Here is a 16,437-nt window from a genome sequence, read left to right on the forward strand (position 1 = left end):
TGTTGTGAGGTGGAGGGGGCCACGTGAGAGGCTTTACAAGTTGAGCAGCCTCTGGCTGACAGCTCTAGCCTACAAGGAATCAAATTCTCCCCACAGCCTGAATGAGCTTAGATGTGCAGGCTTTCCCAGAGCCTCCAGACAAGAGCCTGAACTGTCCAATTTTTTGATTTTGCCCTAGTGAGACCCTAATTAGTGGCCTAGTCAAGCCTACACAACCTCTGACTTACAGAACTGTGAGCTGGAGCATGGGTGTTGTTTTAGGGTGCCTCCTGGACTCCCCTCACAGCATGCGCCCCCTGGAGACGGGGCCACCGCATTAGGATGTGGGTAGAAGTTACTCAGGTCACTCCCAGGCGTGGCCCATAAAAATCTCCAACTTATTCTCCTTTATCCCCTTCCCTTACCTGCTGCAGCAACGGAGATAAACTGCAGAGCCATCTTTCAAGTCAGGTGTAAGAGACGGCAGACCTACCATCTGCCTGGGACCCTGAATGACTGTGCTCAGGAAGGAAGCTTTGCTGATCCAAGTCTTCACTGGCACAGGGCTCTTATATGAATGACAAGTGTTTCTGCTGACAGAAACGTGTGTATGTGTGTGTGTGTGTGTGTGTGTGTGTGTGTTTGCATCATCGAGGTTATCCTAACTAATAAACAGAATCTGAGAACTCAAGGAGAAGAATGAGCTAGTCACATAACTGGGTGACAAGAATTCCAATCGGAAAAAACAGCAAGTTCAAAGGTCTGGACATAGGAAAGGACTTAACTATATTTTGGAAAAAAAAAAAAAAAGACAAAAGACAAAGAACCAAACCAAACCAAACCAAACAAGTAGAAACAGAAAGTAAATCAGCACTGTGGAGATAAATGGGTATAGGAGAATGGAATATAGCTAAGAAAGTAGATAGGAATCAGAGAAGTGTTGTAGGCCAAAAAAAGGAGTTTGGATTTTATTTTAAGATTTGATATGATGAATGAAAAAGAAAAAGTGAAAGATTAGATTCAGGTTTGTATTTCAGGCAAAGGGGTGAATAGTATTACTGTTTTTTGAGATGAGAAACTCGGGAAAAAGAACCTCTTTTGTGGGAGGTAGCAGATATAATGAATTCAATTTAGGGGACTTGGAGTAAAATATCTAAAGCAGGAGTGTCCACTATGGAGTTAGAAAATGATCATAGCTTAGGAAAAAAATGTCTGAACTGGAGATAAGGATTGAATCATCACAGAAATATTGTGTGGCTTGTTCTAAGGAACCCCAGGATAAACCAACATTTGTGGATAGACGGAAAAGAAGAAAAGAAGATACATGACAGCTTGAGCAGTAACAGGGAAGTTGAGAAGCTGAAGTGTCTCAGACACAGAGAAGAACCTCTGTGATGAAAAAATGACCAACAATCTGTCAAAGTGCCATGAACGATAGTGCTTTCACGTGGTCCCTGAAAGTTTCCCCCTGAACTGGGGACCATAAGAACTTTGACAACCTCGGTGAGAATGATTTCAATTAAATGGTCAAGTATTTATAAAGCCAATGAAGAGGTAGTGGGTTGAGATTTGTCTCCCCAAAAATGTTCAAATCCTAACTCCCATAAAGTGACCTTATTTGGAAATAGGGTCTTTGCAGATGTGATCAAGTTCAGATGAGGTCAAACTGAATTAGGATGGGCTCCAAATCCAATATGACTAGTGTTCTTACAGAATGAGAGAAATCTGGACACAGGCGAACAGCACATATGACGGAGGCATATGTCTGAATGCTCCAGACTGCCAGTAACCATGACAAGTTGGGCTAGGAAAGGAAGGATGCCCTCCCCCACCACCACCAGTTTGTAGAGGAAGCTTTAGCTCTGGTGACACCTTGATTTAGAACTTCTAGTCTCCAGACTATGAGAGAATAAATTTCTGTTGTTTTAGGCACCCAATTTGTGTGGGATTTTGTTTGGTTGATTGGTTGTTTTGTTTTTTAGGGGAAGCTCCAGCAAATGCACAGGAGGTAAAGATGCAAAACAAGTGAGCCAGCGGTGGTAAGGACAGTGGCTGTGAACATGAGAAGGGCCAGGCTGGGAAGGTGGGGAGTAGGAGTGGGAGATAGAACTCAGAACCAGGACATGTTTTCTCTTTCTTCTTCTCCATGTAAGAGATGTGAGCCTGAAGAACTGTGGTCAATGATGAGCCAGTAATGGAGAATGTAAGGCAAAATGCACTGGGGAAGTAAAGATGCAGAGCAAGCCTTTAGGATCCTATCAGTGACTCGAGAACATTGGATATTAGAATGGCACCAATCAGGATGCTTACTTGATTTTCTTCAACCGGGAGGTCCTGAGTTCTGCTGAAGAAAAGTATCTACAGGTCAAAGGCCAATGATTGCAGGCAAACTACCAGAGACCAGGAGAGCAGCAGAGAACGCTTCTCCCTCATGGGCTTCGGAATGAGCTAACCCTGCCAACACATTGATCTGGGACTTCTAGCTTCTGGGATTGTGAGACCATACATTTCTGTTGTTAACCCCTCAGTAATATTTTGTCATGGCAGCCCTAGCAAATGTATACAAGAAGTTTAACAAAAAAAAAAAAAAAAGCTACATATTGGATAATTACATTTGAAAATTTCTAAGAAGCTACAGGAACAGCCTACCTCATTAAAACTGCTTACCACAGTTAGCATATTAATTACTTCTGAATTATGCATCAGTGTTTGTTGTCATTTACTTTAAAATATTAGTTTACCGATTCTCAGTGTTTCTTCAGTTTAATCCAATTCATTTCAACTCAATTCAACAAGAGTTTATTAGATGCCAATTGGGTCCTTATTTCTACAATACATACTATAGAGATTATGAAAAATAAATAAATACTTGATAACTGTACTCAGTGAACCTACATTTTGGTTTTGGATCAAGATTTTTCCCCTTTAAATAAATTTTTGTTACAAGACAGAATATATTTGAGTGATAAACTTCTAGGAAAATTATATGAAAGATTCTGTGAACCAAAGGAAAATGTGTGAATTGAGGTAGATCATCATAAAGATTGTGTGATGTTTTGATGACAGCAGATAGTGCTGGAGGTAAGGAGACTGTCATTGACACTGGCCAGAAGAGAGGAGTAAGGAATTAACACGATTAAATATCAGGGTAAAGACTAGAGAGAAGTCAAAGCTAAGTATTAATAGGTGATAGAGTCCTAAAATATACGTCCTTTATACCAATTTTATCACATCTATTAAAATTGTGAAAAATACTACAAAAATTCTCCTTTCTAATATCTAAGAGAATTTAAAAGATGAAAAGACTCCCCTTAAGGAAAAGAAAACACTTAGATCCCATGACTAGAAGATAACCACTATTATCACTTAGGTGTACATAAACACACGTATCTATAAGTACACACATATATACACATGCATTTTACTAAAATAGACTCATGTTACATGCTGTCAATGAAAACGTTTGTTTTAACCTCTTTCTGCCTTATTCAATATTCTTCTACTGTTTCATAAGCTATCTGGCCATACAATATTCCATTAGTGGACACCCAGGAGTTATTTTTCTGGTGTACATAAACCAGTGATTTCACACGCTAACTTTTAATTTCATAGATGAAGACTTTCTATAATTATTTCTTACTTTCAGACTTGGAGAAAGATGTAGATGTTTCATTCTGTAAGCATTCCAGTGGCTTTCTAGAAGGTCAGGAAACAACAGCTGACAGGGTTAGAGCAACTATCCAGAAGTCAGAAGATTGGAATACAGGTAGAGGAACATGAAAGACTGTTCTACTGATTCACTATCTCTACCTCCATTCTCCAAAGGAAGCCAGTAACAAAAGAAAACACATTATTTGCTTCCATTCATATTAAGTAAAATAAAATAGCAAACAAATCTATGCTAACAGGGAAGCAGCCACCTGAGTCAGCAGATAAAGACTTGAAGGCAAAAACGGGGTGCTTCTAGGGTGTTCACAGCGTCTATTTCTGGCTTGATGCTGGCTCCATGGATGTCTTCAGATTCTGAATATTCATCAAGCTGTCTATTGCATATATGTTTTTTTTTAAGAATTCATAGTGAAATTAAGTTTAAAAAAATAAAAAATAATGGCAGTTGTCAGAGTGCCTGGAATAGCAGTTAGTCTCTGTTTGTAAAGATCTCAGAGGTAGGGCAGGTTCCATCACCATTTTCTGGATTGAACACCCCTTCTTTTCTATATCTCCTTCCCTCCCTCTGAAATACCTTCAAATATAAAGCCCTTTCCTACTTATTTAAGAACATAATACTCATCACTTATGTTAACAAATGACAGGTAATATTTGGGGATAGGTCTTAAAATACATTTAAACATGATTCATTTCTTCATATACTGGTATACTGTGAAATATCTTAAAGTAAAAACGACACTTTGGTTACATTGTTTACAATGAACCACAACTGATATTTCAATATCTGTGCAAGTTATTTCACTTCACTTGACCCTTTGTTACTAAGTTACTCTTCAAGCCCAATTAAGTGTCAAGTGTCCCCTATTGATTGACCCAAGGATCTGGTCTGTGGCCAAATCTTGAGCGACTCTCCTGAAGCCTTTGATCACAGAGTTAGTGATCTAGCCTCTATTCATAATTCAGCTTTTTTCCCTTGTAGCCTCAAGGTTTCTTAGACTTTTTATAATTTAATGCTGCATGTCTGTGACAAAAAAAGGGCACAAAGTATGACTTTAGTTTGTAATAGAGAGGTTCCATGACTCATAGATGAGATCATTACCTTACCTGAAAACCCTCATATGCTCTGTCTTATTAATACCAGCCTTATGGATTAGAACACAAGCATGTTAACAGTATCCTTTCTATCATATTACTTTATGTAAAAAGAGTTATTTAAATGCACTGCCTTGGGGTATTCAAAAATGCGAAAGTCCAGAAAATATCAAGGTTAAAGTGAAGTTTTATTTTGCTAAGAAAGGATCTTTTGTAAACTATCAGTGGAAATGAATATAATTTAGCTCAAATTTGTAGAGAATTGATAAGGTTCCTTATAACGCTTGGTTAGAAGTACCCAACCTTTAAATGCTTTTTTATTGTGCCATAAGCAATACAGCTTCTTCTGCAATAAATTTCTCATCATCAGACTTAAGTGTTTGGAAGATTCCAGATGAACATTTCTATTTTGCTGTTTAAACATTTTTTTTTTTTTGACCTTGGCAAATTAGACCAAAAAAAAAAAAATCCCCAAAATCTTTTGCACTTCTTAGTTGGTTAATGATATACTTACTATCTAACTTTACCAGATATTCATCTGTTTTTCATCTTTCCTTTCCTTTTCTCTCTCTCTCTCTCACACACACACACACCACCCACACACCTTACATTGCTGTTATCTTTGCTTCACTTTTTTTATTTTTTTTTAGATTTTGTTTGTTTATTTGACAGACAAGAGATCAAAAGTAGGCAGAGAGGCAGGCAGAGAAAGAGGAGGAAGCATCCTCCCTGCCAAGCAGAGAGCCTGATGCAGGGCTCGAACCCAGGACCCTGAGATCATGACCTGAGTGGAAGGCAGAGGCTTTAACCCACTGAGCCACCCAGGAGCCCCTTATCTTTGCTTCTTTACTGCCTTAGCCTCAGTGACAGAAGCACAGGTTCTGAGGAGGTAGCAGTGGAAGATGCCTTGTCTGGTGCTAGAAATCAGCCACTCTTACTCAATCGTAAGACTACTATAGATTTATTAGGTGACACACTTGCAACCTATGTGTTTTATGGTTTGGTGTCAGATATGTACATCACAGAGTCCTTATCGACCTTCACTCCTCTGGAGTTCTAGGAGTTCTCAACAATGGCTTAGGTAGATTCACCAATGAACTTGTGTCATAAAAAAGGAACTGTGCAGAGGGAACACTGTTCTTTCTTTCCCAGTTCCCACAACTCACATAAACGCCCTTGTCACATGCATAGTTCTACTTCGCTCAGTTCCCACCATCTTGCTATCCTTGTTTCCGAAAACTTTGTAGGCTTCCCTGAAACATCTCACAAACTTCTTAAAGATTGCCCGTTTCTGGTAGGGTGCTCATTTAAAATGAGAATGATCTGGTTGGCTACAGTTTGGATAGTCATCATCAATCAGGATGCTATCTAGCCTGAACTTTGAAACAATCCTGGGATGTTGAACGGCCTCACAAAAGGTTTCTTTTTTTCTGCCTCTTTATGAACATACTATATACATACATCTTAAGTGGCTCACAATAGTTTTATTGGTGACATCAATATAAGTCTTTCAATCTTTCAATAATGTTTTTAATCATAAGCTTTAAAGCACAATTGTTTTTACCTCAAAATTCTTAAAAATCTGTTATGGGACAGAAATAAGAGATTAATGGAGATCTTGCAAAAAAAGATAAATGGCACCACCGGAATACCACAAAACTGGGGGAAAAATTAATTGAACCTATACTTTTGATAAATATTTATTTTTTGCAGAAGAAAAATGCATACTAGTTTAAGCTGTCATTATACTAACCTACATCCTATTTTTCATATTATTAGTAATACATAATGTGGTAGTTTATATTCAAAAATAAAACTAGAATGTATATACCTCATGTATTTATCCAGAAATACACCAAGGTTACTATGGTTACGAAAAATCCATTACCTTTGAATACAGAATGAAAAAGTTTGACTTAAAGTGTGTGCTATTTATTATAGCAAACATCAACAGCCTTCGGGAGGTTCTCTAACTGGATTCATTTTTCAGTGTCACAACTGACCCACCATACTACTAGCTTATGGCCTATGCAAGGCAAAAAATTTGAACTGTATGCATTTTTAAATATATTTTGTACTAACTCAAGGTGCAGCAATGCCTTTGACTTTTAATGCTTCATATTTAAGAGAAAGAAGAAAAAAAAAATGCAAACCACCGAGATTCTAAGTGGCTGCTGAATTGAAATGCATTTACTTTTACCTGTATTCACCATGGCAGCAAGACCCATTTGCTACACATAAGAGAAGGATGTTGGTTCCATGCAGGAACTTAAGAGGATGCTACAAATAAATGGAGTAAGAGGGAGGAAAAAAAAAAAAAAAAAAAAAAAAGTGACACTGTGAATATTTAGGAGGACACCAAAACCAGATTATTAAGGAAGTTTTTGATAGGGTAGAAGACAAGGAATTTTAAATAATGCAGATGTTTACAACTAGGAAAAACAGAATATCAAACACAGCTCCTTAGGAAGTTTCAAAATTATTCCTCACCTATTAAGTCTTTGGTCATCAAGGCTGTGATCAGTTGAATGAAAGTACAGTATAAATCTCTACGAAACATGCAAAAAGTATGCCCTCTACCTAGTAGTTCAACATGCAAACAAAAAGAAAATAATGTTTTTTGCTTGCAAAATTATCAAAGACTTAAGAATGTAACATGCCCTGCTGATGAACTTTTCTGGGAAACAGTAGGAAAATGTATATCCAATATTTCGGAAAGGTTCACTACCTTTGACTTAGCTGTTCCCCTTTTGGGAATCTAATAAATAAGATTACATACAATAATATTTGTCACAACATATTAAAGGGAGAGATAAATTAGAAATTTGAACTCTTTCAAATACATAATGTGGTAGTTTATATTCAATCAAACAAAATACAGATACAAACAAAATACAGGTTAATGTATGTATTAGCATCAATCAAACAAAATACAGATACAAACAAAATACAGGTTAATGTATGTATTAGCATACATTTGGATGGGATATATGTTAGTATTAAAATATTAAAAAAAAATTTTTCAGGAAAAATGCTTCCTAAAGTGGGATACAGTCATAGTGAGGGACTATGCAAGGGTTCAACATTATACATTACAGATCAATTTTGTGAACATGAATAAGGTACTAGCAGGAATTATGTCTTATACTGGGTTTCTATCGGTATGGTGGGATTCTCAGGTATTAGATATCTGGATGTTTTCAATTATCTCCAATAAGCATATAATGCTTTTATAATTGAAAAATATTATCAATTATTTCTCTACTCCATGAGACTGCATCTTCCATTTCTCTGGTTCCCTGTGAATCGGCATTTCAGCAGTGAAGAGACCCGCTCTGGTAGCCCCAGACTCTCACAGCTGCTGACAGCACCAGCCCTCCCCAGGGGACACTCCGCCCCCAAACCAGGCTCAGCACAGAAAGGACACAAGGGCGAGCAACAAGTACCAGTGACGTCATGGATGCATCTGACAATGGAACATGACCCAGATTCAGTGTCTGGAGAGGCTAGAGCCTGTTCAAATGGCCAGGGCCATGTCCTCTATCAGCGTTCTCCTGGCTGATTTCAGACAGATTCGCTTTCTCCTTGTGTCTTCTCTGCGATTCCCAGTGGAAAGGTAGACTTCGAAGAGTAAATGACCTGGAATTAGGGCCTGTTACAGATACAAAATCTTTGAGCTGAAAGGGATCCTAAGGTCACTTTCTTCAATCCTCACACGACTTGAGAATCTATACAGAAGTGGGCATCCAGTCTACCCTCATAGTAGAAGAAAACACTCCCTTTAGGGGCTGTTATGGACTGAACTATGTTCCCCCAAATTCATATTTCGAGACTCTCTCAGGGTGACTATATTCGGAAATGGGACTTTTGAAGAGGTGATTAAGGTTACATAGATCACAAGGGTGGGACCAACAGGTCCCACCAGGACCAACCCATGGTCTCTAGTCCAGCCAACAGGACTAGAGACCAGGTAAGAAAGGTCTGCACGCACAGAAGAAAGACCTTGGGAGGACGTGGTGAGAAGGCAGCTGTCTGCTAGCCCAGGAGAGAGGCCTCGAGAGAAACCAAACCTGCCAACACCTTGATCTTGGACTTCTAGTCTCCAGAACTGTGAGAAATAAATTTCTGTTGTTTAAGCCCGCCAGTCTGTGGTATTTTGTTACGGCAGCCCAAACAAGAACGACACGGGTGCTCTGGGGTTTGCAATCAGGCTTTGGTCACCCTGTCAGGGTTGTTTAGAGGAAAAATACAATCATATGTAATAATTTGTAATAGTTATTTATGTAAATATGTAATTTTTATATATTATGTAACATTCACATGTGGTGTAAATATTTGCATATTTACATGATATGTTTATGTTAATATGTTGATAATTTACATATTTACATAAAACATTTACACATTATGGGAATGTGTAATAATATATAAGATTTATTTATGAAAAAAATAAGATAATATGTAATAATTTGAGTAACAGAATGTGGAAAGAATCAAAGTATGGGCTCTGGAGCCAATCAGATCTAGATTTGAAGTGGTTTCTCTGGTATGGGTTAGAATTCCTTAACCTCCCCAGGCTTGGTTTTTCTAGCTCTAATGTTAGAACAATCATGCATGACTTCGAATCCCATCATAATGTTATTGGCTTCCTTTCTCTCCTTTGTGTTGCGGTCTCAATGTGCCTTGTATCTTGTGCTATTTGGGAATAAGAACAGCAAGAAATCCAGTTGCTTATTAGAAGCCAAGAAGGCTACAGTAAAAAAATATAATAATAATAATAATAATAATAATAATAATAATACCAAAGATTTAACCTTTAAAAATCTACATTAAAAAGGAAAACCATTAAAGAATCTCTTATCTCTGTGACTCGAGAAGATGGTTGTGGACACTACAAAAATATCTCACTTTCTTTACATTGTATTATATTTGGGGGCATCTATTGTACTAATCCACTATGTTAACATTTGCCAAGATTTTTCACTGTAGATACCAGTCATATGGTTCTGTTAGTGCTTCAATCAAACAAAATACAGAATTCATAGCATTTTGGAAGTAGTATTGGAAATCAATGTGAGTGCAGGGCTCCTGTCCTCCCCATACTGCTCTTCTGGCTGTGCACAGAATCACCACATATGGACTTCTGCACAATTTGGAAATAGTCAAGGTTTACATTTTGAGACCTGCCGTCAGCCACACAACTTCCCTATGGACCGGGCTAGCACTCATGTCTACCTATGGAAGGTATCTTCGTTTCTTTTTCTACTTTTCTTTTTCCTTTTCTCTGTCACTTTTTCTTTCCCACTATACTCCTACCCTCCCGAATTTCCCCTTTGCTAGCTTCTTTTTCTGTTCCCAGCAATCACCCAACTTCATTTATTCATTTATTCAAACTATCTATACCCATTCTGTGATAAATCCTAAAGCTACAGCAATGAACCAGACACTTATAGTCATGTCCTTGAAACTTAGGGTTCAGAAGGACAAACTGACAAGCAAATAAGTACCCTTATTCAAAGATAACACACACAAAAAAGAGGGGGCACACAGGTTCCCAAAGAGCATATCTTCATTAGATCAACTCTTACTTTGGAATCAGAGAAGGCTTCTCAAAGGAAATGTCTTTACTGGGCCTAAAAGATGTGTTTTCCTATTATGCATGATGACATTTTTTGGATCCTACAGAAGTGTTTTATATTAATTATTAATTCATGTGTATAGTTCATTCCATAAAACATTTTCATCTTTTTGAAGTAATTTCTTTGGTCTGTAATATTTAATTAAAATAATGCCTTCAGATATTGTTTGGGTGAGATTAGTCCGTTTTTAAAGTTTAAAACATGAACTCTGCATTTTACAGGAATTAAGAGTATTCTTTTTACTAAGTGTTAAGACTATGTTAGGTGTTTTATTTATAGCTCTAGTTCTCTTTAAAATCTTGAAAACCATAGTTGTTGCCATTTTACAAATTCAGAAACTAAGTCTCAGAAGGAAAGTAACTTGTTTTAAAACCACATGCTTTCCATCACAGCCAGAATGTTTGGATTGGTAGCAAAATCCCACTCGTGGGCTGTATAACTTTGCAGATGTTCCCTAATCTTTCTCTGCCTCAGTTTCCTCATTTGTAATCTGGGGGTAATATTCACACTTACCTCCTAGAGCATGTATTACAGAACTCTATCCAACTTCAAGGAATAAAATATTAAAGTAATAGCTCTTTAAAAAAAAAATAGATCATGTCTCTTGAAGGTTCTCAGTCTAGAGAGGACACCAAAAAATGTAAACCCTTAGGCTGCCACTGGGTAAATGCCATAGTTCTGTCCACAAAGACCTCATCCCCACATCTATGTGTGTCTTCCTGAAGCCACAAGCTCCAACAGAGGGGGGCCAGCGTGCCGCTGATTCTCTATTACTACCTTAGCAGCTGGCATTAGTGTGGAGGACTGAATAAATAATGAATCCTGTCTCTGTCTCTCCCTGGTTGTGACCTTTCATGAAGAACGACATATCTCTAGACCTCAGTTTTTCCTCAGTCAATATTTGACTCATGATGTCTTACCAGATAGTCACATATAGTATATAAAATGTTATACAATATATAGCCACTAAAATTACTACACAAATATAAGCATGATTCGGATACCAGGCAACAAGACATAAAATAGACGTCTTGCATTTTACGAGGTTTTCAGCAATTTACTTCATTTTACTCGAGTGTTGTCACACGTTATAATGTGATTTCAACATATACACTATGTTTCTTCTCAAATGGCCCCAAATTCATACAACACTGAGTCTCACATCTGAGTCTTAATATTATCCTGCATTCATAAAGATGTGAAAGTAGTTAACTCATGTGATAGGAGAATTTGTTTGATATGACATTGACTCAACCGGGTATGGTGAGTGGGACTGGGGACCACTCAAGGGGACCAAATGACAGGAAACAGAATAAGGACCCCAATTTTAAAGACCAGACTTTCAGACAATTACAGACTACATCTATCTGCAATATACAGAGTCTAACATAGACAAGAAATATTTACCAATACCTATAGGAGTCTTACCTGTGGCCGTGTAGTTCTCTTCACTGCCCGAATAGATTAGCATCCCATCCATATATAAAGAGTACTGAGTTATAATGCCATTTGCTTTTTTGGGTGGATCCCAGGATAGTAACAAAGAATTGGGAAGAGATTTGGCTACTGGTGGCTGAACTTCCTGTGGGGCTGTGGGGGGGGGGGGAGATTCATAGAGACTAATTTTAGTTTACTTTTCTAATTCAAACTTTTCAGACCTAAACCAATAAATCATGAAATAAACCTGATATTCCATGCATAAAAATATTTCTGATTCGTGGGCAACTTGTCAGTAATTGCTTTAGGAACAGTACTAAATAACTGTCCTAAATTTATGAGCATTTGCATTAATGATGGATGGGGAGTATTACCCTAGTTCACTTGACTGATGCTTGCATTACTTCATCAAGAGTATTATTAACCCATAATCTCTACTTGGGGCTGTGCCTATTAAAGCAAATTAAACAGAAGCCAGTCCCTACCCTTGAGGAGCTTTTGATCTAAGGTGGGCAATGCTGGGGAGGGTGGTTCATAATAGGTATGAAAAAACGTATGTGTTTCTGTAGAATTAACCAGCAAGTACGGAATCAGTTGAGTTAATTATAGATGAAAACGACACTCTAAGTTTGTTTTTCTCAAATAAGGTTCTGCTCATTTTCTGTAATGGTGAATAAATAGGATTCACAGGAACTTAAAGTTTAAAATATTGACCCTAAACACATCTTTGGTTTGGTACATTGGCTGTAACTTTAAGAAAAAGCTGGAAGTTGGGAATTCCTTAATTAATGAAGAGGAAATGGTGAACTGGGCCCTTAGGAATCCCTCTGGGATACAGCTGTGAAGTAGGTTTTAGGCAAAACCTGGACAGAAGGGGTAGGAGGCATCCAGAAAATAAGGACACTGAGGCTGGTGGAAGCGTTTGACAAAGGAGACGACCATCACATGGGTCACGGGGCACAACAGAAGCAATGCCCCAGTAAGAGAAACAGGCTTGACTCTCCACAAGCTTGACTAAGAGAACCCTGAGAAAACATGGATGACAAGTCACTGATGGCATAGTCCAGGTGAGGAGGCTCTCGTTGGGGCAAGGTCACTTGAAAGATCTCACAGACCCTTCTATTCTGGTTCATCACATGGGCCACTTTCTCTTTCATGTCTTCTGTGTGACGGGTACTTGCTAAAGGATTTGCAAGAGGGAAGGGGAAAGAGGGAGTCAGGAATGCTGAGGGACAGAGACTGGCTGACTGTTCCCCAGAGAATCAAGCTTTTCAATCTCCTAAATAACTTGACAGCTAGAGAGTAGAAGCGATGTGTAATTCCTCTCATCCAGGAGAGAGAAATATGAAGTAACAATGCTTCCAATGTTTGGAAGGCTGTTATTTCTTGAAGCGATGTGTTCTGATGCTTGAGCAAAGCTTTCACTTTGGAGTGCTAAAATATTTTCTCTTTCTCACTGCCTTCCTAATGTATGCTTGCTGAAACATTAATTTATGCCAACAGTTTGTAAGTTCCAAGTACAACAAAAGTGAGACTTCAGTCAGAAGGAACGGAGCAGTGATTAATAATGCCTCAACCGGCATTTTGAGGCTCCATCATACTGAAATAATTGTTGCCTGTGCTGGTGTTTAGCAGTTCAAAGAGACCATGGAAATCAACCGTTTGATTCTCAATTTCATACTGTGCCGTACAATCAATTCTTTTTAGTCAGACTGTCTCTAGATTTACTTCTGAGCCATAGTAAAATGAGGAAGCTTTCATTAATCTTTCAGATGCTTCATATTAATGACAAGGCTCTTGCATGAACAATGTAACAGCAATTAAAAAGCCCATTAATCTGCATTACAGCTATTAAAGATGCATGTCATTAAAGGGTATGGAGTTTGATTCATTTTCGCACCCCCCCAAAAAATGGAGCAATTATGGCCTGGCAATGCACTTTGTCATCAAATTAGGTTGGGGTTTTCCAGCAAATGGCCTTGCAGCATTTAGCTCTTCTCCTATTTTATTATTCATAACTGAAATGTGGAAGTCAAGACCTTTGAAATTACTTTACCTTCTTGTGGAGTAGAGATGTTCAATGCCTGTGAGCTCTCGGTACAGCCAGCCAAAGTGCAAGCAGTTAGGGTTACTGCATAGTTTTTGAAGGGTAGCAAGCCTGTCACTATGCCTATAATAAAAGGGGGAAAAAAGAGGTTTGCATGTTTACTGTAAGCAGCTATAAAGAGCAGTGTGTATGTGTGTGTGTGTGTGTGTGTGTGTGTATGAGAGAGAGAGAGAGAGAGAGAGATGTAGAGACACAGAAACAAACAAAAAAATATGCCCCTTTAATTCATTTTCCTGCCTGTGTGCTGATTACAGAACAGAGTGACTAGCAAAAAAAAATTGAGACCAACTTATTGTTAAAACAACTTGAAACAGCATTTTCCCAAATGTGCACCTTAGAACATTAGTGCCCTGAGATGTTCCCCTGGAAAGATGGGTTTCCATACATAGTTCATGAAGCAGAGCACCGTGTATCTGATAGTTAAGATGCATATTATCCTATTCTAGGATTCTAGACCTCCTGCAGAATAAAACTATTCAATTTTCTCTAACCTAGCATTTTTCAACCTTATTCAACGAGAGTCCTTTTTACATAGCATCTATTAACACACTTTAGGAAATGCTAATCCCAAGAGTGGCTTCATTACTTTAACGGTAGGATACACATATACAAACTATTTGTTCATGTTACAACTAACAAATATGCAAATCAACATAGTTGAACAATTAGCAAATTAGATAATTATGCTTTTGTGCTTCTCCTTGCAAAATTATTAGTTTATTTAATTAAGACACCTGTCTTAAACAGAAGTGGTACACATGGAGGTGTCGAATTAACCTGGCTTGGTGGTGAATATCTAAGATTTGTTCAGCAATTAAAAGTACCTGTAGAAATGAAAGCACATTTTGTTTACTAATGTTCGTAATCAAGGCAGAAGCTCTTTATTTACTTAATCCCAGGAATTAAAGAAGTATCAAAAATATAATTTGTATATTTGCTTACCATTGTTTTTTACTGTGGACATTTTTCAGTTGCCTTTAGTCGTAACCACATAGATTGTCAACACTATTTTTTTTTTTTAAAGATTTTATTTATTTATTTGACAGAGAGAGACACGGCGAGAGAGCGGGAGTAGGAGAGGGAGAATCAGGTCTCCCGCTGAGCAGGGAACTTGATGCAGGGCTTGATCCCAGGACCCTGGGATCACAACCCAAGTCGAAGACAGAGGCTGGCTCAAGGACTGAGCCACCCAGGAGCCCCGATTGTCAACACTCTTATAAAAAAAGATGGTCTCAGCCATGATATCCCTTTATTTTGTAAACCTTCAGTAGCCTAGAGAATGTATTATTATTTAAATATGCCAATACTGGTAACAGCCTGCATCCTTCAGACACAAAATTTAACATATATGTTTTCCTATTCCCTCTCCCTAATAGAAATCTTTAAAAAAATCAGATGAGCTAAGGGCAGGTTGACGCAAAGACCAGAGCTATTGTCTACTTGGGCACTTCCCACGCGTCAGTCCCCAGTGATGGCTCAGCTGTCCAGCCTTCATTCCAACAGCTCCTCAAGCACTGCTCTGGACCCCTGAGCCCTCTCTGCTGCACTTGTCGCCATCATCTTAACTCTTGGCCAAAGAAGACACAGAGCCAGTGACCTAATACACACACACACACACACACACACACACACACACACACACACAACTCCCTCATGCCCAATTCAGCTCCCTCTAATCTGGAACCAGCCTCACATCCTAACCTTCTCCTCTCCTTCGTTCCTGCCACAGGGACTGTTACTTCTTCTTGAACTTCCCAGACCATGACCCGCATTCCAAATTTGCTTTAAGAAGTTCTTTCTCCGGGAGCCTGGGTAGCTCAGTCGATTAAGAAGTTCTTTCTCCTTCCACTAGATGTCTTAAAAGAAAGCACACATTGCCACCTACGCATCTCATCATGCGGTGGTGAAGTGGTCAAGAGGCTAGACACCATGTTTGCCTGGGTCCAAACACCAGTTCTGCTACTGATTTGTTGGGTGGGCTTGGATGAGTTGCTCAGATCTCTGTGCCTCAGTTTCCTTAACTGTAAACAGATAAAACAATACCTGCCTTGAAGGAGAGGTCTCAACTCTCAACTTTGAGTTGGGGGCAGTAGAGAACTTAGCTCATAGAATTACTAACAAGATTAAATGAATTTAGGAGTGTAAAGTACTTGACACAGAGCTCTGTAAAGAGAGAGATCTAGCAGAGGCTGTGTCAGTCCAAGCCGTTACTACTGCAACCCAGTTTCCTGCCCACACTGTGCCACTAAATCCCGATTTCTATCTTTTCAAGATCACTAGTAATCTCCAAATGTCAGATCAAGTCACCCTTCCTCAAATCCTTATCTTCCCTCTATTTACTGGGCTTTGACTCCCTCAGCTCTCTCTGTGCCACTGAATTTCCCCCGTTGTTTTCCTTAGCTCTTGAGAGCTACTTTCTTTCCTTGACCTGATTAGCTCTCTTCCCTTCGGAGTCCTTTAAATAGCTCTTGTTCTATAAGGTAGTATCTTCAGGCTTCTTTCTTCTTCTAAACA

General features: G+C 38.6%; 1 protein-coding gene across 1 annotated transcript in view; it reads right to left on the bottom strand.

The window, feature by feature from the left end:
• The window catches only part of USH2A (usherin), a 681,041-nt gene that overhangs the window by 370,221 nt on the left and 294,383 nt on the right, over positions 1-16,437 (bottom strand). Inside the window, exons 30-31 of the mRNA XM_032319004.1 lie at positions 13,873-13,986; positions 11,808-11,969 (exon numbers count right to left, since the gene is read on the bottom strand). Coding sequence (XP_032174895.1) covers positions 11,808-11,969; positions 13,873-13,986 — 276 coding nt within the window. The remainder of the gene's footprint in view (positions 1-11,807; positions 11,970-13,872; positions 13,987-16,437) is intronic.

Source organism: Mustela erminea, chromosome 17, assembly GCF_009829155.1.
Source record: "Mustela erminea isolate mMusErm1 chromosome 17, mMusErm1.Pri, whole genome shotgun sequence".
Lineage (NCBI taxonomy): Eukaryota > Metazoa > Chordata > Mammalia > Carnivora > Mustelidae > Mustela > Mustela erminea.